General features: G+C 36.6%; 2 protein-coding genes across 3 annotated transcripts; one reads left to right on the top strand and one right to left on the bottom strand.

Annotated features, from left to right (window-relative positions):
* Nucleotides 1-5,571: 5,571 nt before the first annotated feature.
* On the bottom strand, nt 5,572-15,812 carry LOC103666081 (olfactory receptor 5AL1-like). 2 transcript variants are annotated; one of them, XM_008694108.1, is made up of 2 exons: nt 14,893-15,812; nt 5,572-5,611 (listed from the first exon to the last, which is right to left on the bottom strand). In XM_008694108.1, the coding sequence occupies exons 1-2, from the start codon at nt 15,810-15,812 to the stop codon at nt 5,572-5,574; spliced, it is 960 nt and encodes a 319-aa protein (XP_008692330.1). The 2 variants fall into 2 exon arrangements, with proteins under 2 accessions (XP_008692330.1, XP_040494652.1); XM_040638718.1 differs by lacking the exon at nt 5,572-5,611 and having other exon boundaries at nt 14,871-15,812.
* Nucleotides 9,130-10,089, top strand: LOC103666080 (olfactory receptor 1038). The gene has a single exon (XM_008694107.1). It carries the CDS (start codon nt 9,130-9,132, stop codon nt 10,087-10,089), a length of 960 nt encoding a protein of 319 aa, XP_008692329.1.
* Nucleotides 15,813-25,578: the final 9,766 nt, after the last annotated feature.

Below are 25,578 nucleotides of genomic sequence, written 5' to 3'. Positions count from 1 at the left end.
CACTGCCTTTCTTCATCCGGTGATTTTAATTAAATAATTGCTGGTCATTAAGAAAAAACTGAAGTCAGAGTTTACTCCAGTGTGGATGATGAAACTGTCTCTCTGTGTCTTATTATAAAACTCTTCATTGCAAACAGAATTCCCTACTGTAATTGCTTCAAGGAGGCTACTTGCTAATCAGTTTCAAGGGGCCTTATTAAAATGACAAGTTTTTCAGCATTTTCATGGGGACGTATTAGATGAGACCAATCTCAGCAAACATAAAGTTTCAGTTTAGAATTAATGAATCTACACTTTAGTGTGAGCTGCGGAGATCATCATCTGATTCCTTGGGGATGGTTATTTCCTCTACCTTCAACTGCCATCCTTCGGGAGGTAAGATAGTGTAGTGGGAAGAGATGGGAATGTGGAGCCAGATCTCGGTTTGCACGCAGACTCTTCTATCTACCCGTGTGCTCTTGGGAAGGCCATAAATGCTGAGCCTCAACTGAGAAATGAAAATGCTACTTATAACACAGGGCTATTTTGAAGAGTGAACTCATAATGGCTACCAATCACTTTGCAAACTGCAAGTTGATCACGCAATGATTATGAGTAGAATATTAATGATCATAATAATCACTGGGACTAAAATTTATTGTGTGCCAGGCAAGGTACTAAAAAGGTCTACATACATACCAATCAAAAAGCAATTCTTATTCTCCCCCAAAATAAGAATCCCACTCTAGCAGTGAATTCCACACCCAGGGAATAGTAAACTATTAATCACACCTCTAAATTCTCTCGTTTTCCAAGGCATACACATCAGCTACAACATGTAACTTTTTTCCATTTTGAATTCCACAAGTTGAAATGTTTCTACATGCCAATCTCTTTCAAATTCATTGGATGCAATTCCCTAATGTTAAGCCACTATCTTCTTTGAGGGAGCTCTTGAAATACATCTGATGTATCAGTCTTTTATAGGAGACATTGCTATTATTTCTCTCCATATGGGGTGTAGGCAAAACTCATTACTATGATCTACAATGTTCTGTGTGCATGGTCCTGACTGTCTTTTCTAATTTTTCCTGCTTTTTCCTTCCCTATCCACCACAAAATTCCTTTCCTTCATTGAGTGTGGCTGTACGTCTTGTCTTTGCATATTCTGTGTCACTGACATACTTTCCCACAGCCTTGTCTCTCTCATCTTCTTAGTACAAGGTCAAAAGTTAACATCTTGGTAAAATTTTCACAAAATACACACAATTTTCTCTTCACCTGATCCCTCAAAAAAGGAAGGATGCTGATTGATTATTACTCAGGATACTTTGTGTCTTCCTTATGTCATTGTTATATTTTTCATGCTATATTATAATATGTGTTTTCCTTGTCTATCTCTCTTATTAGACTCTGAGCTACCTGATAAATAAAATAATATAAATAAAATAAATAAATGTTTTAAAAATAATTTTTAGTAATTAGGGAATAATTTGAATAAAATGAGCTAAAAGAAAAAAACAACATAGGTGATTATTATTATTTCTATTATTTCTTTAGTGCTTTTTTATTTGAATATTTTTAATGTATGTCTTAGTTCAATACACGCATATATAATAGATCTCACAATATTGTTAATAGATTTTCCCATTTTGTTTTTTTAAAGATTTATTTATTTTGGGGGGGGCAGAGGAAGAGGGAGAGAGAGTCTTAAGCAGATTCTGCATTGAACATGGAGCCTCAAAGAGGGTTCGATCTCACAACCCTACGATCATGACCTGAGCTGAAACCAAGAGTTGGACCCTCAACCAATGCACCACCCAGGTGCTCCACCCCATTATGTTTTTGACATTTCTAGTAAATAAGAGTGACATTTCTGGTGACATTTTACTATTCTGATTCATTGATTTCCTTGGGTTTTGCTGATCACATTATTTGTGAAATATATTTTTATTCCTTTCTTCAAAAAATCTATGTCTTTTATTTTTCCTTCATACAGGTTTCCTGGCCTCTATGATAATACTTTTAATAGAGATGTATTGATATTTTAACCCCCCAACTAATATGACTACTTACAAATTTTAAAACATCTTTATCCTTTTAGTAAATGAATTATTATTAGTAAATATTTTTAGTAGGGACATTTTCAAATATAAACAAAATGAGAAGTTTTGATAGAATAATCCCTACCCTAACAACAATTGTCCAGCTTTGGTGTCTACATTAATGGTCAGATATATTTTATCCGTACTTCTTACCCCATCCACTGGCCCCCAAAAGTTATTTTGAAATAAATTCCAGAATTCACACCATTTCATCTATCAGGGTTCTCCATGCAATGACCACCAGGAAGAAACTCTAGTCAAAGTTGTGTTACTGTTGCTCATTTCAACAAGGGAGGTTGAACACCATGGGAAACAGGTCCATCTCAATAAGGGGGCTTAGGTATCAAGTTTGATATGGAATTTCATCCTGTGAAGTTATTTAGGGTAGGGTTCAATACAGCATGATTGCACTCTGAATTAAGTGCTGTCATCGAGCGGCTGTGTTTTTATGATTTGATATGCTAATGGCTCTTATTTAGAACATGGGCAAATTGGAGTCAGGCTAAAGCTTTAATTGGTAAAGAAGCAACAGTCACTTGTATTAGCCAGATGAAAAGGATATTTGACCATTTTTGTGGTTTAGACACAGCATTCTTGATTTTGTCTAGATCTCCAACATTATCACTGAGTGACTCTTTTTGTCTTGCTTCATTAACATTACCAAGTAAACTGTTCTCATGTTGGTGCTCTGTGAAATTACTGATATATCAGTAATATTATTGATATGATGCTACAACTTAGCTTTCAGCGTTAGACCAGATCTCACCTGACAGTTGTCAAGAGATTTTTTTTCTTCCTCATATCCACACATATCTCACTTAAGATATATAATTTTGATCACATGGATAAAGTGTAGGGTTAATATTTTAAGCAGATAGTAAAGATCCATGCACCTTACAGATCATTTCCTCATTTCTAGGAATAATAATCTTGTCCATTCTTTAAATCCTGTCTTGAGTGCTTCATTTATCCAAAGGCCTTAGAATGCACCCACTCTCACTTAAATAAATAGAAATGATCTTACTTACTAACAAATTCCCAAAGCATTTGATTTTCAAAAACACAAACAAAAAATGAGATGACTTGCAATGGAATTTGAGAATTACTGATCAGATTCCTGAGAATAAGCCTATATAATTCAATTGAAGAAATGTGAACAAGCAAAGAATAGTGAGGCATCTAGAAACTAACAAGAGTGCAATCTTATCAGCACCTCTAAGTCTGAAGGAACATGGGGAGTTGTAGGAGTCCAATGGGAGCAAGACTGTGGATGAGGGGCTGACTGGAGGGAGCCAGAGAGAGACGGTTGCATCTGCTGTTTGAGACATGGTACCAAAGAGAGGAGAAAGCAACGACAGGGACACTTAAGTGCTCAGATCTCCCTCTCTTGGTCCTCTTGTCACAACTTCCTTTTGGCTGGATCCATTTGGATCCAGGTTTCATGCATTCCTGGGAGATGCAGTCAGTATATTTATGCTTAGAGCAGAGAAGGGAAGAAGTTCCAATTCATGGTTGTGTCCCTGGGATCAAAGTATGGTTCTTCCACTTACGCAGTGGGTGACCTTGAGGAAGGTGCCCAATCTCTCTATATTTTGGTTTCCTCCTTTGAAAATAATAATAATAATACTTACGTCACAGGATTGTTATGAAAATTAAATGTATGTATAAGTATATGTATAATATATAACATTTATAAAATATATCATACATAAATACATAAAAATTACACGCACATGCACACTCCTACACAAAGTGCTGGGAACAATATGAGTGACCCTAATTAAGTGTCTGTGGGTATTATTGTTAGTGAAGACAGTGATGTTCTTTTATTTATTTATAGAGGGAAACCGAGGGAATTACTTAAGGTCAAGAGACTTAGTTTCCTCATCTGTTTAAATGATCATGTTAAATTAGATGACCTCAGATGTTTAGATTGAGGATGATTCAAATAATAAGTTGTAAGGCCTTGAGAAATTCAAAGCAAGGGTTAGTGTTGGTAGGGTTGTTGAGAAATTGCCTTGTACTTAATTGGTAGGAATATAACATGGCATAGCTGCTGTGGAAAACATTATAGAGGTTCCTCAGAAAATGAAAATAGAACTACCATACAAATCTCACTTCTGGATATATATCCAAAAGAATTGAAATCAAGATCTAGAAGAGCTATCTGCGTCTTCATGTTCCTTACATCATTATTTCCAGTAGCCACAATGTGGAAGCAACTTAAAGGCCCATTGATAGGTGATGAATAAAGGAAATGTGGCATACACCTACAATAAAATATCACTCAACCTTGAAAAAAAGGAAATTCTGCCATATGTGATAACATGAGGACATTATACTAAGTGAAACAAGCCAGCTACAGCAGGATGAATATGCATTATTCTAACTAGAATAATGAGATATCTAACAAAGGCTCATAGAAAGAGAAGGGTGGTTGCCAGGGACTGGGGGGTGGAGGAAATGAGAGTTCTTTGTCAATGGATAGAAAAGGTCCATAACGTAAGATGACTAAGTTCTAGAGCGCTGCTGTACGTTTTGTCTATAGTTAACAGTGCTGTATTGTGCACTTAAAAAAATTGTCAACGGGCTCGATCTCACATGAAATGCTTTTACCATGATTAAGAAAAGAGAGAAAACTGAAAAAAAAAAAGTGTGGTTTATCAGATGACAAGGAGTGAGACAATATACATTTTTCCAGGTTTCAGAGGAAATCTGACAAAGAATTGAAAAACGTTCATTGTATGTATCAGTAGAATAATAAACAGACAAACTATAAAGAACTGGCTTCAGTGGTGGAGGAAAAGCTGGTTTGGAAAGGACAAAATTTGGGAGAAACCGGAAGCAGTAGATACATTTTCCAGAAATTTTTGCTTCTGCTATGTTTTGTTTTACACACACACATATCTAGTAATATATGAGATATATTAGACTCGAAAAGGGTTTTCTAGTTTGAAATTTGGTGAGAACTTGTGTTTTACCATTAATAAAAAACACATTTCCCTTCTTGTATAGATTCACCAAGGTAGAATCTGAAACTGTTTTTCAAGTATGACTTTGGAAAAATTTTGGCTTAATTTATTTTTTGTTTCCTCTGATTTTTTAAGCAAACATCTTCTGAACACTTATGACTTCCCATAGAGTTTACTGAGTCCTTCACATACATTAATTTATTTAATACTCACAAAATTATGAAAGATGTATCATTATTATATGATTTTACAATTGAGGCTTAAAATGAATATGGACATTGTCCAAGGTCTCATAAGATAGTTACTCAGGGTTTAAGTATTGGTCTTTTACTTTCATAAAACTTGAATTTTTATTCAAATGAACCAAGGTTCACAGTCTTTTCATGTTGTTTCTAGTAGTATAGTCTACTTTTGCCTTTATGGAAATTATCTGATTGGTATAATTGAAGTATGGTTCCTTCAGGAATACAGATAATTAAAAGATTTTTTAACCTCCCCAATATAATTTGTCCACCTCATCTTAATTTGAGAAAAATAAGGAAGGAAATATTACAGCTTTCAGACATTTCCAAAGGTTCAAATTTAATCCCAAAGGGATCTAGGAACTGATAAATCACCCAACTTCAGAATGAGCTCACCGGGAGCTAGGATCATTGCCTAGCAGGTGAGTCATGGAGTTTGTGTATGGAGTGAATCACCAATGCTCTACCCATAGTCAGGCTCCCCATTCGAAATCTCTCCCCTTGGTGAGTGGTGGTATTCGATGGCATCAGTCTGGTTTTAAAGATAATACCAAGAACATCCTAATTGCATTTCTTAGTTTCATACTCCTTATTGTCACACTCTTTGCTTTTCAGTACTTTCTAAAGGATGCCTACTTCTTTCTTCATCTCCAGTTCCTTGTCCATCTCTCCCTCCCTCTTTTCTCTGTCTGTTTCTCTCTCTCTCTCTCTCTCTCTCACACACACACACACACACACACACGCACACACACATTCCTTCAATGACCTCATATTGAGTTAGCTAGATAATCTAGAATCACCCTCTGTGCGACAGTAGCACCCACAAAAACTAGTTGTTATTATATGGCCAACGGAGGAGAAATACAAAGGCAGGTGGGTTTTTCTGTCTAAAATTCTCTTACGCGAATGGGCGACCAAGAATCGTTCTATACTTAAGTGCTGGTAACAGTGTTTTTCTATCCTTGGCCTTTGGAAACACCAAATGTACTGTAAAAATGCTCCTCTTAAATGAAGAATGGGTACTCACTGTAATTTTTGAATCCTGATATAAAATAGAAATCCACTGGATTTCATTTTCCTATTTTTGCTTCTCAGAAGAGTGTTTGGCCTCTAGAAAGGTTTTAAGGCAATCAGACTCACACCCATGCTTTCTAAGCCTTTCTCATGCCGTGTCATGTCATTGGTATGTGTTTTGGGATACACAGAGGGAGCGTCGGATGGCTGAGGAAGTCACAATGTCTGCACATCTGTACACCCGTACACCTAGTATACTGGTGGTGCTCAGGGTGCCTCTGCAGGCTGGTAAGCTCTAGGGGAGAAATCAAGCTTGGTGAAGACCTGGAGTGAAGGATGCTTGGCTTGGAGAAGCCATCCAGGCTCTTATAAAGCAGGGAGCAGGACCTGGATAAGACTAGGCAGTGAGTAAATCAGGGAATAGCTTGACTAATAGAGCAGGGAATAGGAGAGAAGAGGTTTACCAATGACTCTTTCCTTCTTCCTTATTTATTGAACTCTTTTTCTGCGCAAAGCTTTGCCATTGTGTTAATTGTCAAAGAGTGTAGACACATCAGAGTTATGTCCCCAATCCTTAATAAGTGAAGAAAACTGTTTAAGAATTAGTGCAAAGGAGAGATTTAATGTGCTCGGCAACTATGTTTTGAGAACCTAGAAGGGCAAAATGGAATCTACAAAGACTGATGGAAAACCAAATAAATGAAGTTGCTCATTGTTAGAAATAGTATACAACTACCAGAATGGACTAAAAATGATCACTAATGATAAATTCTGGTACTCAAATAACAGAAAATAACAAGTATTTGCCTCATTATACATAGTTAAGTAAACATCTAACATTTTCCACCAATTGTTTAAATAGGTACAAAAGATGTAACTTTTCATATTATAAATATTGGCATTCATATATATATGTGTAAATTTATATGAATATATATATGAATTTATATATACATATATATGTATACATACACACATATATGCCTAAAGTTAAATGTATCAAAAATAGTGTAATATTATGGTAATCAATAATTACCATCATCCGTTGAAAATACAGAGACTCCCTTGTAAAATTGGATAGTATAGAGCATTTTTTTTTTTTTGTTCTTGAATTCATTTGTCCATTCAATTTCCACCAAAAGAAAAGGTAAACCTAATATAATACATTTTATTATGGAAACTGTTTCCCTGGTTATTTTGCCTTACTCCCCTAAAACTCAAATGCTTGCACACATACTGATTGGAATTTTATTCTTGTAATAATAGGTTCTATAGCTTTTATATGTTATAGTAGTAAAATATTTTGAGTTATAATTGCAATTAAATGATTAAAATAACCTATATACTTCCAATGTTGGTGAATAATTATTCACTATAGATTTAACTTTCATTTGCAATTTATTTTGTTAATGAGATGGGGGTATATTTATAGGGTCATATGAAAAGAATTATCTAAATGCCCAAATGTTGGAGCAAGGAATCTTAACACGATTCCAGATGAGTGAGAGATATGCCTTGCATTTGTAGACTGTGTGAAGTGTGAATTTTGAAAAGGGAAGACAAAAACAAAAACAAACAAAAAACCAAGAGCACAGATGCCTTCTTAGACAAATGATTTTCAGAAAGGAACAGATTTAAAAAAATGGAGGATTTGAAAATTAATTTTCTTCAAACTATTCTTGTCCACATAACCCTTGGTGAGTCTTTTTCATGCGAATAGAAATAGCCATACTTCAACTTGAATTCCGCTGGCATGGTGGAGTCACTGGCACCCCAACTGATTCAGCCATAAGTCAGGCAAACAACACCAAAAGAGAAATAAAAGAAAGTTTGAAAATATGGCTGATCTCAACTTGCCATTCTCATGAATTTGTTCTTTAGGCTACTTATTCCCAAACATGTCTGTATATTGGAACCACCTGGGGAGCTTTACAAATACTGATGCCTGGATGCTGGTCAGACATTCTGATTAAATTGGTAGGGGGTGCCTGGGCATGGAGATGTTGCAAGCTCCATAGGAGATTCCAATGCGCAGTCAAGTTTGAGGCAAAACTCCCTTTAGGAAGGATGCAATGAAGCGAGAAATAACAATGGTTATTAAGTAGATTTTTAGGTGAACTATGTCAATGATTTTGAGGACTTCCCCTCAAAACTGAGAGACATGTGGAAATGACAGAATAATTAGTAAGACTTTGAGAGAGTGGTTGCTTTAGAACAACCTGTAGAAGCTGATTGGAGGATACGAGAAAAAATTACTTTTAAAAAATCAGAGGAGTTGATAAAATAATCCAGAGAGTTGTAAGTAGAGACAAAATCATAAATACTTTATTTTAGGAGCACTTTAACAAATGTTTGTAGGTAATCTTGTTTCTAGGTGATTTAAAAGTTTCTTGAACTTGGAATCCAAATTCCACCTTAATATTAATATTAAAATAGCTTCATTTATGAGTTACCTATTTTTGTGTTGCCATATTTATGCATACAAAGAAAAGATAGTGGCAGCAAAAATGCTAAATCTTAGTGTTAGTTGTCTCAAGTGTTTTCTATCAGGTCGTAGTGCAATTTTAATCTGCACCCTTTCATATTCTCTAAAATTACAAAGCAAAACAACGTTCAAGAAGGCTATTCCTAGAGTATGGGACTCCTCTCCCTGAGGTAAGAACGCATATCATCAGAGAGCTAAGGTGTGCTTTTTGCCCACAAGGCAGCATGATTCAAGGCAAGAAGACATCAGCGATCACCTTTTGCCTGCACTGGTAGGGGCCATGAGAAGTGTCATTTATATTCTTCAACTTGCTGCAAAATTCACCCGGATAAATGGCCGATGTCAATATCACTTATGTCACTGAGTTCATTCTAAAGGGAGTTACAGACCGGCCAGTGCTTCAGGCCCCGTGCTTTGTGGTATTTTTCATCATCTATCTGGTCACAGTGCTGGGCAACCTGGGGCTGATAATTCTAATCAGGATTGATGCTCGACTCCACACACCTATGTACTATTTCCTCAGTCACTTGGCCTTTGTGGACCTTTGCTACTCCTCTGCTATCACGCCAAAGATGATGGTGAATTTTGTTGTGGAATGCAATACTATTCCTTTCCATGCTTGTGCAACACAACTGGGCTGTTTTCTCACCTTCATGATCACTGAGTGTTTCCTTTTGGCTTCCATGGCCTATGATCGTTATGTGGCCATCTGCAGTCCCCTGCACTATTCCACCCTGATGTCAAGAAAACTCTGCATTCAATTAGTGGCCGTTCCATATATATACAGCTTTCTGGTTGCCCTGTTCCATACCATTATCACCTTCCGTCTAACTTACTGTGGCCCCAACGTAATTAACCATTTCTACTGCGATGACCTCCCTCTCTTGGCTCTGTCCTGCTCAGACACACACATAAAGGAAATTCTGATCTTTGCCTTTGCTGGTTTTGATATGATCTGTTCCTCTTCCATTGTCCTCACGTCCTACATCTTTATCATTGCCGCCATCCGAAGGATCCGCTCTACCCAGGGGCGACGCAGGGCCATTTCCACCTGTGGCTCCCATATGGTGGCTGTCACTATTTTCTATGGTACCTTGATCTTTATGTACCTACAGCCCAAATCAAATCACTCCATGGACACAGACAAAATGGCATCCGTATTCTACACAGTGGTGATCCCAATGTTGAACCCCCTGATCTATAGTCTAAGGAACAAAGAGGTGAAAAATGCCTCAAAGAAAGCCTTGGATAAGGGTTGTGAAACCTTAAAGCTGTTAAAATTAAGAAAATAACAATAATAAACCCTTTATTACATGCAAGAACGTAAATAAATCAAACTTCCTCCTGCTGACATTTCTTGTAATTCTCTTCAAATCGATTCAAACTGTGACTGTACTTCAGCAGACCTTGACCTTTTCTACAAGCACCCAGGCCATGTCTGGAAAGTCAGTGTGATTCAAAGAACCCCGTTCAGCCCGTTGCAGCCTTTACAGACCACTGAAGTTATGGTCAAATACACCCTCAAACACACATCTGTGAATCTCAAGCAAAGGCAGCAGCGTGTTTTTGCTAGAACTTCCTACTCTGGAACTGGGGCTGCCTGAGTTTGAATGCTATGCCCTTCCTGTATTCGCCACGCCCCGCTTGGACAATTGACCTAAACCGTGTGACTCTATTTCTAATTCTGGAGAGTAAGAGGACCCAACTCATTAGTTTGTTTTAGATATGAAACAAGTTAATATTTATGAAATGCTTACAACAATATCTTGTGATAATTAGGTGGTCTGAATGTGTTTGCTATATAAGTGTTTGTTAACTAATTGAATTTAAATAAAATAAGATTTTAAAAAAAGGTGAATTCATTGAGTTGTCAAAGGCTTATCAGTCTTGAAGAAAGAGGAACAAAGCCTGGTTAGGTTTCTACTCCCTTCCAGGCAATCAAGTAGTATCAAATAGTCCTACTTAATACAATCAAATACATCTAAGAAATGTCTGAGACTTTACCTCTGGGCCTCAATTATGTGTAAAGTGCCTAAGTTCACGTGGATGGTAATATGATAATTCTAAATGCAAATATAAGTCTATAATTTAAAAATATATGTGAGGATGACAATCATTGGCACCTAATGTGGGTTTTTTTCTGTGCCAGTTTAATTATCATTATTAGTGATGGACCATCCCAAAGATATGTTCTTATAGATCAAGGATTTTTTTGGTAACTACAACGGATTAGTGTTTTACTTTGAATAAAAATCCAAGCCATTGTCTTATCACATTGATATTAAAAGCTTTAGACTTTCTATTAGATTTTCTTTAATTGGGCTACTCTTCACTTTTTTTCAGTTTGTTGAATGAAGACTGACTTGTTCTAAAAAGAACTGTGCCCTTTCTGTATAACTTGTTTTTAAATGTTTTATTTGAATAAAAGGTCATCGCTCAGTTCTAAAATTTTTTCACTAACACTGACAATAATATTAAGAATAATGCAAATAAAAATAGCTGGCATTTTTTAAGTGTTCAGCACTGTTTGGCCTAATTCCGTGTGGTTAGCATTTATCAACTCATTTAATATTCTTATCGATACTAAGAAATAAGTCACACACATCGACGTTTAATATGTGAAAATCAGAATTTAGAAAGTAGAGAAATTAAGTGGTCTTTAACCCATTTTACCTTCCAACAGGATAATTTAAACATGTACAAAGTTAAAATTCCTTAAAAACATAGTTTATTTAAAACAATTCAATTGTTTTAGAGACACAGGATTTTCAGGAATGTATCTAGAATGTAAGTGTTCTGATAAACTTAATGCACACTTTTTTGAAATGCTTACTTCTAATTCCTTCATATTCTCTCAATTATATTTCTTACTCATATATTAGTTAAGAGGAACCCATTTTTTCCACATTTTTTTTTGACCTTACAAAAGTTCGTATTAGAATGTAATCTATAAAGAAGAACCACTAGTGATTTTACACTTACAGACTCTTTTCCCTCTCAGGCCTTCTTTTTTGGCACTTAATTTGGTCATTAAACAATTAAACTAAGCATAGGGTGTTGGTATTCTATTATGTAAGTAATCACCCAGATTGAGGACCATTAGAGATAACTTTTCTTAAAAGTCTCAATTTAGTGTTGCCTGGGTGTCTCAGTCGGTTAAGGCTCAGGTCATTATCCAGGGTTGGGGAATCGGCCCTGCCTTGGGCTCTCCGCTCAATGGGTAACCTGCTTCTCCCTCTCCCTGTCTACTTGTGCTCTTTCTCTCTGTCAAATAAATAAATAAATAAATAAATAAATAAATAAATAAATAATAAATCTTGAAAAAGAAGTCTCCATTTATTTTTTAATTTTTTAAATATTTTATTTATTTGAGAGAAAGCACAAGGGGGGTAGGGGTGAGGCAGAGGGAGAGGGAGAAGTGGACTCCCCACTGAGCAGGGAGCCTGATCCCAGGATCCTGGGATCATGACCTAAGCTGAAGGCAGATGCTTAATCCACTGAGCCACCCAGGGACCCTTTAAAAGTCTCAGTTTGTCGATGAGAAAATTGTGTCTCCAGTTGCTATGGTCCTTTCCTTAGGTTGTCAACCAAGGCAGTTTTGTGATAGCAAATGGGACCCAGCGACATCGAAGTGTTGAAGTGAAATATGGTTAGGCTTTATGGAAACAGTTAAGAACCTGACTTTTCAGGGAGATGGGAAATTCTCAGAAATATCTGAAGCTAACTTCACTGGTAGGGAAATGGATGATAAAGACAGAAGGTCCTCAGCTCCATATGTTGTGACCTTTCTCTTTACTTTCTTCTCCAGAGTGTATGACTAACAGGGGAGATAAATTTTCTGTGCCAGACTAAGGCTCACATATCTTTCTAATTATTTCTTTAACTTGCGAAAAATTTAACTTCAATCTAATTTTAAGTGACATTTTTGTGAATCACCATTCAGTGTTTTAAAAATCCCAAGGCTGTATAACTGTAATTGAAAATATAAGATAGCCATTAAAAAATGAATTTTTACAGTTGGACAAAAGTGAACTCAAATCTTGTTTTTCCCCCCAATTATTAGATACATGTTGTGTTAATGAATTACATAAACTGTTAAGAATTTTTTGGTTTTTAGATACTTGTCTCAAGTAGGGTGCTAGGAAAATTAACTGAGCAATTAATTAAAGTAACTAATTTAAAGCACTTCTGTAAGCACCTGACACATGGAAAAATATTCAATAGAAAGACAAAGAGTGGGGCACCTGGGTGGCTCAGTTGTCATCTGCCTTCAACTCAGGTCATGATCCCAAGGTCCTGGGATGGAGTCCTACATCAGACTCCCTGCTCAGAGGGGAGTCTGCTTGTCCCTCTCCCACTCCCCCTGCTTGTGTTCCCTCTCTCGTAGTCTCTCTCTCTGTCAAATAAATAAATAAAATCTTAAAAAAAAAAAAGACAAACAGCATAGATTTCACTCATATGTGGAATTTAAGAAACAAAACAAAGGGAAAAGGAGACAAACCAAAAAGCAGACCCTTTAACTACGGAAAACAAAATGGTGGTTACCAGAGGTGATGTGGGTGGGGGGGATGGTGAAACAGGTAATGGGGATTAAACAAAAAAAAAATCAATGTTAGCTCTATTTTTACTTTGAAAAGTTTCAAACTAGTTAAACTCATTATTCATTTGTCTATTCATTGCTAAATATGACAAAAGTAGCTTAACTCTTTTTTTCAAGGGAAAAAAGATGCTTATTTTAATAGCAGGAGTGGAAGAACTTAAACAATTCAATTTAAAATATGTTCATAAACAGGTGATGCAAAAGGGAATTTAAAAGAACTGAATTGTTTGAAAGATCACAATAAAATAATTTCTTAGCTTTTACATCTTCATTTTGTTGATTTTGAAATGAAGCATGTCACGTTGCTGACTATTTCCTAAAACCTAAAACCTAATAAAGGGATGGCTGATATAATAACAATGTTAATAATGAAGTATAATAGTTAACACTTACGAAATGCTTGCTATGTGTTGGGAACCGTGCAATAACCCCCCTTTTTTAAAGATTATTTATTTATTTATTTATTTATTTATTTATTTATTTATTTAAGAGAGAGAGAGACCAGGAGCAGGGGGAGGGGCAGAGGGAGAGCGACAAGCAGACTCCCTGCTTAGGGGAGCCTGACAAGGGACTGGATCCCAGGACTCCAAGACCATAACTTGAGCCAAAGTTGGATGCTTAATCAACTGAGCCACCCAGGCGCCCCCGTGCAACACCTTTCATATTTAAAATCTTATTTAATCCTCACAAGCAGTCCTAGAGAAAAAACTATTACTACCTTCTGCACTTGGAAAACCAAGATATGGAAATGTAAAATAATTTACCAATGGCAACACCTCTTGGAAAAGCTAAGATTGTTACCAAACTTATGGGAATGAAGAGTCCACACTCCTAACTACACACTTAATATCACATAGGCAGTGAATTATAATCATGTATGTAAAGTGACTCCACTGAACTAAACTGATATAGAATCAATGTCAAGGTAACTTCGTTGGTGCTATCTCTTAGCCGACTGCAGAAAGTGGAGTATTAGGGATATTATCCATAGTGTTAAAGTAAAAAATCCTTGCTATTCAACTTTGACATGATTTCCAGATTATCTATGCAGCAACTTGAAATACAAGATACCAGATATTGATCTATTTCAGTACAACACAAATTTTTCAATATGACACAGAATTCAGATAAAGCCACTATTCCCCCATACTCTGTTCTTTTGATTTTGGAGAGGATGTCATGGTCAAGCAGGTTAAGAATCTCTCTCTCTCTCCCGCCTCCCCTCCCTCTGGCTCTCTCTGGCTCTCACTCTCTCACTTTCTCTATTTTTCTCTCTCCTTTTACAATTCAATAATTTAAAACTTACAGAATACCTTTCATGTGGAAATCACAGAATGGAATAGGGGGTAAGACATCTGATTGAATTTGAGCCCAGGAAGTGAGGAATTCAAATCTACCTTTTATCAGCATGGTAACTCTAGGTAAGACGCAGCTCAAAGTCCTCCGATTCTCTCCTGTCCAATGAATTTTAAGTTATTTGACAGGCAAACACAACTTTCCTATAATTCTTTTCAGCGCATTTTTTACCTCCTGATTTCTCAAGCTGTAGATCAGCGGGTTTAACATGGGAATCACTACCACGTAAAACACCGAAGCAAATTTATCTGTGTTCAGAGAATGGCTTGACTTGGGCAGTAGGTACATAAAAATGATTGTCCCATAAAATATTGTGATGGAGGCGAGGTGGGAAGTGCATGTAGAAAAGGCTTTCTGTCTTCCTTCAGTAGAACGGATCCTCAGGATGGCGAAGAAGATGAAGATATAAGAAATGGTTACAAGCAGTAGAGAGCAGAGGGTATTGAACCCAGCGATGATGAACAACATCAGCTCTTTGGTGTGAGTGTCAGAGCAGGCCAGAGCAATCAAGGGAATATCATCACAGTAAAAGTGGTTGACCACGTTGGAGCCGCAAAAAGACAAGTGGAATGTTGCCACTGTCTGTATGAGACCCACGGTGAATCCGTACGTGTATGTGCTAGCAATCATTCCATGACAGAGCTTTCTAGGCATGAGAATGGCATAGAGTAGAGGGTTGCAGATGGCCACATACCGATCGTAGGCCATGATCGCGAGCAAATACAGTTCACAAACTACAAATGTGATGAAGCAGCAAACCTGGATGGCGCATGCATAAAATGTTATACTTTTAACATCACACAGGAAATTCACCAAGGTGTTTGGGGTGACGGATGAAGTAAAAGAAAAATCAACAAAAGCCAGATGGCTGAGAAAAAAATACATGGGCGTGTGAAGCTGAGGGCTGACATGGATGAGCACAATCAAACCGAGATTACCCATGACACTAGCTAAGTAGATGGGTAGGAATACGCCAAAGAGACAGACTTGAAGCTCTGGATTATCAGTGAGTCCCAGGAGGATAAACTCAGAGACTACTGAATGATTGCCTCTGGCCATGGAATAGACTTCAAAGACTTTTTATGTTTGAAGACCCTCCAGAGTGTATGTTCTGAATATTCTCGTCTCCATTGGCAATAATCAAGCAGATGTTAGGAGCTGGTTCTGACCACCATGATCTTATTATGTTGAACACATTCACAGGAGAATCCTCATGTTAGTTCTGGCTTCAGAACGAAGTGATTTGTTCTAGGCAGCAATTCCAAAAGATGAAACTCTGGGGATTTGTAAACAGAGAAAGATGGTATTTTATTTAAATTTAACATAACTGAATAATCTATGTCATAACTATTTTTCGTAAAAGAAAATAAAGATTGAGCGTTATGTGAACACAGATAAAATTTTTTTTAAATTGTTGAAATATTTTAAACAAAATTATACTAATTCCTTTGAAATTTTTAATTGACAGGAAACAAAAATTCAAAAAAATCAATGCCAGAAAAGATAATATGAAAAGTCATAAGCAAAATTTTGAATACTGATATCTGTATCTAATATAGATGTAGTGATATCTATGTCTGATATTCATAATATTTTATAGTTTTTTGAAAGATTTTACTTATTTATTTGACAGAGAGAAAAAGCACAAGGAGGGGGAGTGGCAGGCAGAGGGAGAGGGAGAAGCAGGCTCCCCGCTGAGCAGGGAGTCTGACGTGAGGCTCTATCCCAGGACCCTGGGATCATGACCTGAGCCAAAGGTGGATGCTTAATTGACTGAGCCACCCAGGCGTCCCTATATAATTTTTGTTTTATGTTATTTTCTTATTTACTATGATTTCTAGTTTTCCTTCAATGTTCTGTAGTATTTGTAAATTAAAGGATGAAAAAAAAAACCTCTTAGAAATATGGATAGTCTTGCTTTTATTAAAATAAACATTAACAACATTAAAATATATTAAGTAGTTCAGAAAACACATATATCATATATCTTCAAACACCCAAAAGCACAGCGGATGAAAAAAATTCCAGAATAAGTTTATAGAAATACAAATTGATTTCTAACTAATTAAAAGGGAGCAGCTTTTATGATCTTGAGCAGAAGGGAGAGATAAATTTAATTTTCTTTTTTCACTATTTCATCTCATATTATCCTTATACCTATCCTCTATATTGGCAATATAGCTATCATCCTCATTTTCAGATATGGAAACCGAGTTAAGAGCTTAAACACTCTTCATGGTTCATAATTAGCTGAGGTAAAGCAGATATGCTTGCTAACTGGTCCTTGGTTCCCTAGGCTCAATTCATAAAGAAATGATCTTTCAGAGAAGCCAGAATTTCCCAATTAACCAGAGATCAAGGCAAGTTTGGAAAGGGATTTATCAGTTTGCCCATGTCAAGCATTTAGAATAATGCCCAGCTTATACTACACGTTAAATAAGTACATTTTAACTGTAAAAGTATTAACGATATTCAGACTGAGCCTTACTCTGAGGATAGCTGTGTGCAATCCCCTCATGCTGATGACTGCAGGAGGTTACTATTATTATTATTATTAAGAGAGAGATAACGCATTCTCCTCTGGGGGGTATAGGGAAGGGAGAGGGAGAGAAAGAGAATATTAAGCAGGATCCATGCCTGCTCAGAGCCCAACACAGGGCTTGATCTCATGACCTGAGCCGAAATCAAGAGTCCCATGCTTAACCAACTGAGCCATGCAGGCGCCCCAGGTAGTTACTCTTTTGACAGTGCTTTGAAGTGTTCTTGCATCACCTCACAAGCTGTGATCTCAAATCTTTGCCTTTCCTGGCTCTTATTCTTTCTAGTACTGATAGTTCCCTGATGTGTTGGAGGCTGTGTAGATCTTACTCTGATATTACAAAAGTCTCCAACATCTTCAATCATTTTATTTTCCTTTCCTTAAACCGAAATTTGGGTCCCCCTTGAAAACCTCCTTCTTTTCAGGTCACTTCTCCACAGACCGTTCATATGAATGAAACTCTCCACATACTTCAAATCTGGCAGGTAAGATAAGACATTGTTCAGTTTGGAGCAGTGTCCTTATTTATGGTTACATCTTGCACTTGTGTTAGCTGCCCCGATGTTCAAGGCTTATACCCATATTTGCTGTTGTCATCTATACGTCCAGTTCCTACTTCCTTATTCCGTGAAGACTCTGGTCCTAAAATCACTCTCTTCCTCTGCCACAAAGTTGTCATCGGTGCCCATACACTCCACATATTTAATAATATGGCTTCTCAGATTTTTGATCTTGATATCAGTGACCCCACCATCATTCCACTTGAGCTTCCTGCTCCCATGGTTCCATTTTGAAATTGTTTTATCTGGAAATAGATTAAATGCTAAATATCCAAAATTAAAAAAAAATTATCTTATGATCACAGCATTCTACCCTTTTCTTTTCACCTCAGTTGTGACACTACAACTTTTCCTTGATGGATGCATGTCACTATTCCTTTAACTTCACTCATTGTCCTGGATCTATTGGCTTCTCCTTTATTCAACTCCTACCCCATAAGTTGTGTTATAGAATGTGATATGTATAGAATGACTCTTTCCAGCATCCAAATTTTCTGGCCCTATTTCCTCTCAGATATACCAAAACTTGAGTATTGTGAAATATTCCCGTCTTTGCAATTGTTCCTAAACTACCAAGAGCACCATGTAGACAAAAGTGAATTATTACAAATGTATTACATTTAACATCAAGTAGTCACTTACTTGGCCTGCGTTTTTGCAAAACACTGATTGTCTCTCAGTCTGCATACAGTCATTTCACACCCTTTGGATGCCTTCCCCATCCCCCTCTGTCCCACCCCCTTACTCCCAGTAGTTGTTAACAGTTCTGACTTCACAGGAAGACTTAGGGTCATAAAATGGAACATTTCTCAACTTCCTGTCACCATTTGTGCAAAACTACCTGCTTCCACATCTAGTCTTTCCACTCTTTTAGGGAGTGGGGGGTGTATTCTCTTTCGAATATCTAAACTTTTATTTTGGTTCCCAAACTTTTTTGTCTTCTGTTTCTTCTTCCTCTACCAATTCAATCAGTCTTTCCCACCAATCTAAAAATATATGTAAAAAAAAAACCTTCTTTTCCTTTACCCTCCATTAAACTCTGCTCTTTATCCCTTCAGTACCAAACATCCTGGAAAAGTCATTACTTCATCCTTCACGTAGATATCTCAATCTATTGTATTCTGAAATCTGTTCTCAGCGTAATTGCAATGCAATTACTCATTCCAAGTTCACCAACACGCTCTTTATTCCCAAAGACAGTGAGGGCTTCTTTTATGATGTCTCTGTAGCATTAGACACCACTGACATCATCGTTTTGTTTCTGAGTTACTAAAATCTTTGGGTTTTCCTATCTTTACGTGCACTTTTATTCCTTGGTGGCTCTGCTTCCTTTGTTTATGCTTTAAATAGACTATTACCTTATGGTTCTTCCCTCAGCCAACTCATACTATTTTTGCACATTTTTCTTGAGATTACTCATCTAAAGCTATAAGGAAAATTGTCATTTATATGCTGGTGATGCAAAAATTGAAATTTCTAGGCCAGATTTCTCCTCTGAACTCCAGGTACCTATATTTAATAGGTTCCCAGACAACTTCATTTAGGTATTCCCAATGCGCCTAAATTTAACATGTTCAAAAGAAAATTCAGCAATCCAAGAACCACCCTATCCTGCTCATACACATGTATTTTCTACCTCAGTGAATGGTACTGTTTATCAACCAGTTATCCACATAAGAAACCAAGAAAACATTTTTCATATTTCTTTTTAACTTGCACCAATAAACAATGCATTATCGAACACTTTAATTATTTAACTTATTTTAAAAAAATCTGTCTAGTTCTAACACCTCCTATATTCTTTTATTTGTCGAGGACTCTATCAAAACTTTCTGGATTATTTCCCTCTAACATTTATTTTATCCACCAGTCTTGCACTCTTTCTATGCATATAGTAGTGCCTTGAGTGTAGTTTCTGACATATGATCTCCACGCTCCAGCCATGTTGCAGACTATTTGTTTCTCAGACGTGACCATGGATTTTGTACACATTTGGGCCAGAAAACTCTTCCCTTTATTTTAACCTCTTCTAGTTGGCTACTATTTTTCTATTTATCCTTCAGACTTCAGGTGAAATTTCCCCTTTCTAAATGTGTTTCATTACCTCTCAAGTGTTTAATCCAACAATTGAGTCACCTTTTAATTTGTAACCTACTCTAAATTTCAAATTCTTGGCAAACAAAGATAGTTTTCTATTCCCCCCCTTTTTTCCGTCAATACCTCGTAGGACTCAACAATTCATAGATGGTCCCAAAGATAGTTTTATATTTCCCCCCTTTTTTCCTCCAATACCTCATAGGACTCAACAATTCATAGATGGTCCCAATACAATAGTAGAAAATGGAAAAAATAAATACAAAGTTTGTGTTACTTCAAACCCTTTTTACTGCCTCAATTACCTTGATTTTCCCCCCACTACATGCTGCCTTTGAGCAATCCACAGTATAACCAAAAAGAGTCCAACTTATCTTGAGACAAAGTCTGTGAATACTTAAACATTACTAAAGTATGGGGGCTATATCTTGTACTATTTGCTGATCCCCGTAGAACATTTTCTTTGTGTTACATCATTTTAAGCAATTTCTGGAAAAACAGAACAAAACAGGTAATGCTTTTTCATGAGCATGAGCAATTATGTTATGGTTAATCTTTTGAGATCCTATTTGCTTAACAGCCAAAGAACAATCATTTGAAATTTCAGATTACTGTGCTGAGCCCAAGTATAATAAAGAATTAATAACTAACACAAAGATTATGTTAACACATGGGAAAATGTGTTCACAAAATACTTAATTATATTTTATTTAGTTCTTTCCTTTTAGTATGGATTTTATCAAATTTTGGATTTTAGCATGAGGTAACAGTATGCATTTGATCAAAGTTCGTTAGCTTGCTGTTGAAGTTTGCAAGGCTACCAAGTATTGATTTAGATTGCACCAAAGATCCAACCTTACATGGGAAAGTCAGTATCTATTGAGCTGTAGGCAAATAATAATTAACCATGAATTTCTTATTGACCTGGAGGTCCATTTAACTTAATCTCAGAAAATTGTTTGAAAGTTCTTGTCAAAGAGGAATATGACTTACAATGAACTTCACTTTGTCTTCACTTTTGGAAAGCATTTAAGGTCTGCTAACCACAGAGAAATGACCCCTCCTCCTCAAACTCTTTAGCTGAATCTGTTCCTCCCCATTCCACATATACATGTATGTAGAGAGTGATACATAGAAAGATACATGGACAGAAAATTCATAGACAATTGCTTATTTTTACAAAAGAAAAAGAAAAAGAACAATTAAGTCTTATTGAATGTGGATATTTTATCCTAGGAACACTGTTTTTCTGAGTTTTTATAACACCATTCTGCCTAACAGAATTAAAACAACAACAGAGAATCTAAAACCTAAATTATACAGAAGCCACCATATTTTTTGCATTTTAATTTTCTGCATTTTATTTTTATTTTGCATGTTTTTGCATTTTTAAAAACTAATCTGTAAGGATTATACTAAGTGTAGCTTTCCTCAGAGACTTGAAAAACATCCATCAGCATGTGTGCAGCCATGGCCCTCTGCGAATATGTTCATCCTTTGTTTTAGATCAGAGGGGAAGAGAGGAAAAAACGAAACAAGACAAAACCAGAGAGGGAGACAAACCATAAGAGACTCTTAATCTTAGGAAACAAACTGAGGGTTGCTGGAGGGGAGGGAGAGCGGGATGGGGTAACTGGGTGATGGACATTGGGGAAGGTATGTTGTAATGAGCACTGGGTATCATATAAGACTGATGAATCACAGACCTGTACCCCTGAAACAAATAATACATTATATGTTAATAAAAAAATAAACTGAAAAAGATATTTTTAACTTTTTCCTTCTGTCAAAATCATAAAATCTAATTTTAGGATTTATTCTTAAAACTAATTTAATCTTTTTTTTGAGAGGGATTGGGTGGCAGAGGGAGAGGAAGGGAGAGAATCTTTTTTTGTTTGTTTGTTTCATTGTGTTTATTTTATTTTTAATTTTTTATTATGTTCAGTTAGCCACTGTATAGTATATCATTACTTTTTTGATATGGTATTCAATGATTCATTAGTTATGTATAACACCCAGTGCTCATCACAACATGTGCCCTCCTTAATACCCATCACCCTGTTACCCCATCCCCCCATCTTCGTCCTCTCTGAAACCCTCAGTTTTCTTCCCAGGGTCCATAGTCTCTCATGGTTCGTCTCCCTCTCTGATTTCTCCCCCTTCAGATTTCTCTCCCTTCCCCTATGGTCCTCCATGCTATTGCTTATCTTCCACACATGAGTGAAACCATATGATAATTGTCTTTCTCTGCTTGACTTATTTCACTTAGCATAATCCCCTCCAGTTCCATCCATGTTGATGCAAATGGCAGATATTCATCCTTTCTGATGGCTGAGTAATATTCCATTGTATATATGTACCACATCTTCTTTATCCATTTAGTGGTTGAAGGCCATCTTGGCTCCTTCCACAATTTGGCTATTGTGGACATTGCTGCTATGAGCATTGGGGTGCATGTGTCCCTCTTTTCACTACATCTGTATCTTTGGGGTAAATACCTGGTAGTGCAATTGCTGGGTCATAGGGTAGCTCTATTTTTAACATCCTGAGGAATCTCCATACTGTTTTCCAGAGTGGTTGTACCAGGTTGCATTCCCACCAACAGGGTAAGAGTGTTCCCCTTTCTCCACATCCTCGCCAACATTTGTTGTTTCCTGTTTTGTTAATTTTTGCCATTCTAACTGGTGTAAGGTGGTATCTCATAGTGGTATTGATTTGTATTTCCTTGATGCCAAGTGATGTGGAGCATTTTTTCATGTGTCTGTTAGCCATTTGTATGTCTTTCTTGGAGAAGTGTCTGTTCATGTCTTCTGTGGATATTTTGACTGGGTTATTTGTTTTTTGAGCATTGAGTTTGAGAAGTTCTTTATAGATCTTGGATATCAGGAAGGGAGAGAATCTTAACAGGCTTCATGAGGAATGACCAACATGAAGCCTGACTTAAGGCTCCATCTCACAACCCTGAGATCAGGACCTGAGCAGAAATCAAGAGTTGGACGCCTGACTGATTCACCCAGGCAACTCAGAACTAGTTTAATCTTTAAAAAATGCTATTCTTGGGCACCTGGGTGGCTCAGTTGGTTAAGTGTCTGCCTTTGGCTCAGGTGGTGATCCCAGGGTCCTGGGATTGTGTTCATGTCAGGTTCCTTACCTTGTGGGGAGCCTGCTTCTCCCTCTGACTCTGCCTTCCTCTCTCTCTCTCACTCTCTCTTATGAATAAATAAACAAAACCTTTAAAAATTCCAATTCTTTTTCTGTTTACTAATGTTTCAACTATCTATTGCAATATTTAAAAAACCCCAAAGCCTAGTGGCCTAAAGAAACCATGATTTATTATCTCTCATGATTCTGTGGACTACCTGGACAATCCTTCTTCATGTGGTGGCAGTTGGGCAGTAGGACTGATGGATGGTAAGATAATCTTGATCACAACTGATACCTGGTGAGGGTGCCAGCTGGAATACTTTCTTTTATGCAAATGACGTTTCCAGGTGTCTAGCTTGGGTATCCATAAATACAGTGGTCGGGTTCTAACATTAAGCACTCCTATGGAGAAAAAGAGTCAAGCCTTAGAAATTACAGTGTAACATCACTTTTGAGCATTTTATTTTATAAAGCAAGTCACTGGGCCAGAGTCCATAAGAAAGGTAACTCTACAAGTGTGTGAATATAGACTTAGGAATTTGTGTGGCCTATTTGGTAGTAATCCACCACAACTATGATCTTCCCAAATCTGCCTTAAGGCGCTTAAATAAAGCAAACATATAAAAGATATGACACATTGAATCATTAGTCAATGTCTGAGAGTATTAAAACCATGAATTTTGAATTCAGAAATATTTGGCCCCCATTCCTAACTTTGCCACATAGAAGCTGTGTGTTCTTGAGCAAGTCACTTATTATCTTTAAAATTCAGTTATTTATAAAATGGGGATATGCACACACAAATTTAATACAATTATTTAACTTGAGAAAATGCATCTGCTAATATGGAACAATGAAGAATTTGCTTACCCTTAGTTTCTCTACCAAAAAAAAAAAAATATATATATATATATATATATATAAATTACTTTAGGGCAGACTTCTTCAAGGATATGTAAACTCTTTACTTTCAAAATTCGTTCATGTACCTGGAAGATGTTATGCTATGTGAAATAAGTCAGATGCAGAAAGACAAATACTGCATGATCTAACTTATATGTGAAACCCAAACTTTTAGCAAGAGAAAGTAGAATGGTTGACAGGGGCTGGAGATGGAAGAAGAAATGGGGGAAATGTCGATAAAAAGTTTTAGTTACACAAGATGAATATGTTCTGGAGATACAATGTACAGCACTGTGACTATGTTAACAGTATTGTAGTGTATACTTGCAATTTGCTAAGAAGGTAGAAGTGTTCTTATGACAGAAAGAAAGGAAGGACCCAGCGATTGTGTTCATTGGTATTTAACCAAAGGAGCTGAGAACTTATATCTACACAGAAGCTTGCACACTGATGGTTATAGCTGTTTTATTCATAATTGCCAAAACTAGGAAGCAGCTAAGATGCCATTTGGTAGGTGAATGGATCAATAACATACAGCACATTCAGACAGTAGAATGTTTCAGTACTAAAAAGAAATGAGCTATCAAGCCATGAAAAGACAGGGAGGAAACTTACATTATCACCAAGTGAAAAAACCCAATCCGAAAAGGCCACATACTATATGATTCTAACTCTATGATATTCTAGAAAAGAATGGAGACAATAAAAAGATCAGCAGTTGCCAGGTGTGGGAGAGGTGGAGGACAGGCGAATAAGTAAAGCCCAGAGGATTTTTAGGGCAACAAAAATACTCTGTATAATATACTGATGGATATAAGTCATTGTACCTCTGTCCCAACCCATACAACGTACGACACCAAGAGGGAACGCAAGGTGAACTATGGACTTTCGATGATTATGGTATTTTAATATAGTTTCATCCACTGTGACAAATGTACCTTTCTGGTGAGGAATGTCCATAATGGTGTGTGTGGGAGGGCTATGCTGGTGTGTCAGTAAGCATCTGTGAGAAATTTCTGTACCTTTCTTCCAATTTTGTGGTAAACTTAAAACTGCTCTACAAAAATAAAGTCTTTTTAAAAATGCTCAACCATATCAATGAGGACATTTAAAGTAAAGAGCAAGGTCAATTTTCAGGCGTTTTTCAACCCAAACCTTCAAACAAGCACCTTGTTATCTTTTACTCCAGTTCAACTATGGAAGAAAATTAGGTCTGGTATTTTTAATAACATTTGCATAGTTGATGTCTCGCAAAACCACCTAAAATTCTCAACATCACAATGAAATAAGATAAAGTTATGCTTTTAAGTTGCTTTGCTCTTCATCTCTATTATTGAAGCATCTCATGGAAAACCAGAATGGATGGTTTTTGTCTCTTGTTTACAATTCAATAATTAAACAAATAAGCATTTTTAAAATACTATGAACAGGTAAGCAAAACCAAAAAAATAACTGTTTTTTCAAGGAGATAAGAGACTGAGCTTCAGAAGACAAAGATTTCTACACTTACTGGCACTGTACCATGTACAAGCCTTCATTTAAAAGTTCCTAATATCCAGCATTTCTTTAGGAAAAACACAACCCA

This window comes from Ursus maritimus, unplaced genomic scaffold (assembly GCF_017311325.1).
Source record: "Ursus maritimus isolate PB19 unplaced genomic scaffold, ASM1731132v1 scaffold_23, whole genome shotgun sequence".
Classification (NCBI taxonomy): Eukaryota; Metazoa; Chordata; class Mammalia; order Carnivora; family Ursidae; genus Ursus; species Ursus maritimus.
Note: the sequence above shows the minus strand (reverse complement) of the source record. Positions and strands in the feature narration are given on the sequence as shown.

What these genes read in the sequence shown, in the direction of transcription:
- LOC103666080 (XM_008694107.1), top strand. Translation starts at nt 9,130, where the DNA reads ATGGCCGATGTCAATATCACTTATGTCACTGAGTTCATTCTAAAGGGA.
- LOC103666081 (XM_008694108.1), bottom strand. Translation starts at nt 15,812, where the DNA reads ATGGCCAGAGGCAATCATTCAGTAGTCTCTGAGTTTATCCTCCTGGGA. An exon ending in CTGAAAAGAATTATAGGAAA is followed by an intron (nt 5,612 to 14,892) that starts GTTGTGTTTGCC and finishes AATGTCTGAAAG; the next exon opens with CTGTAATATTTCCTTCCTTA.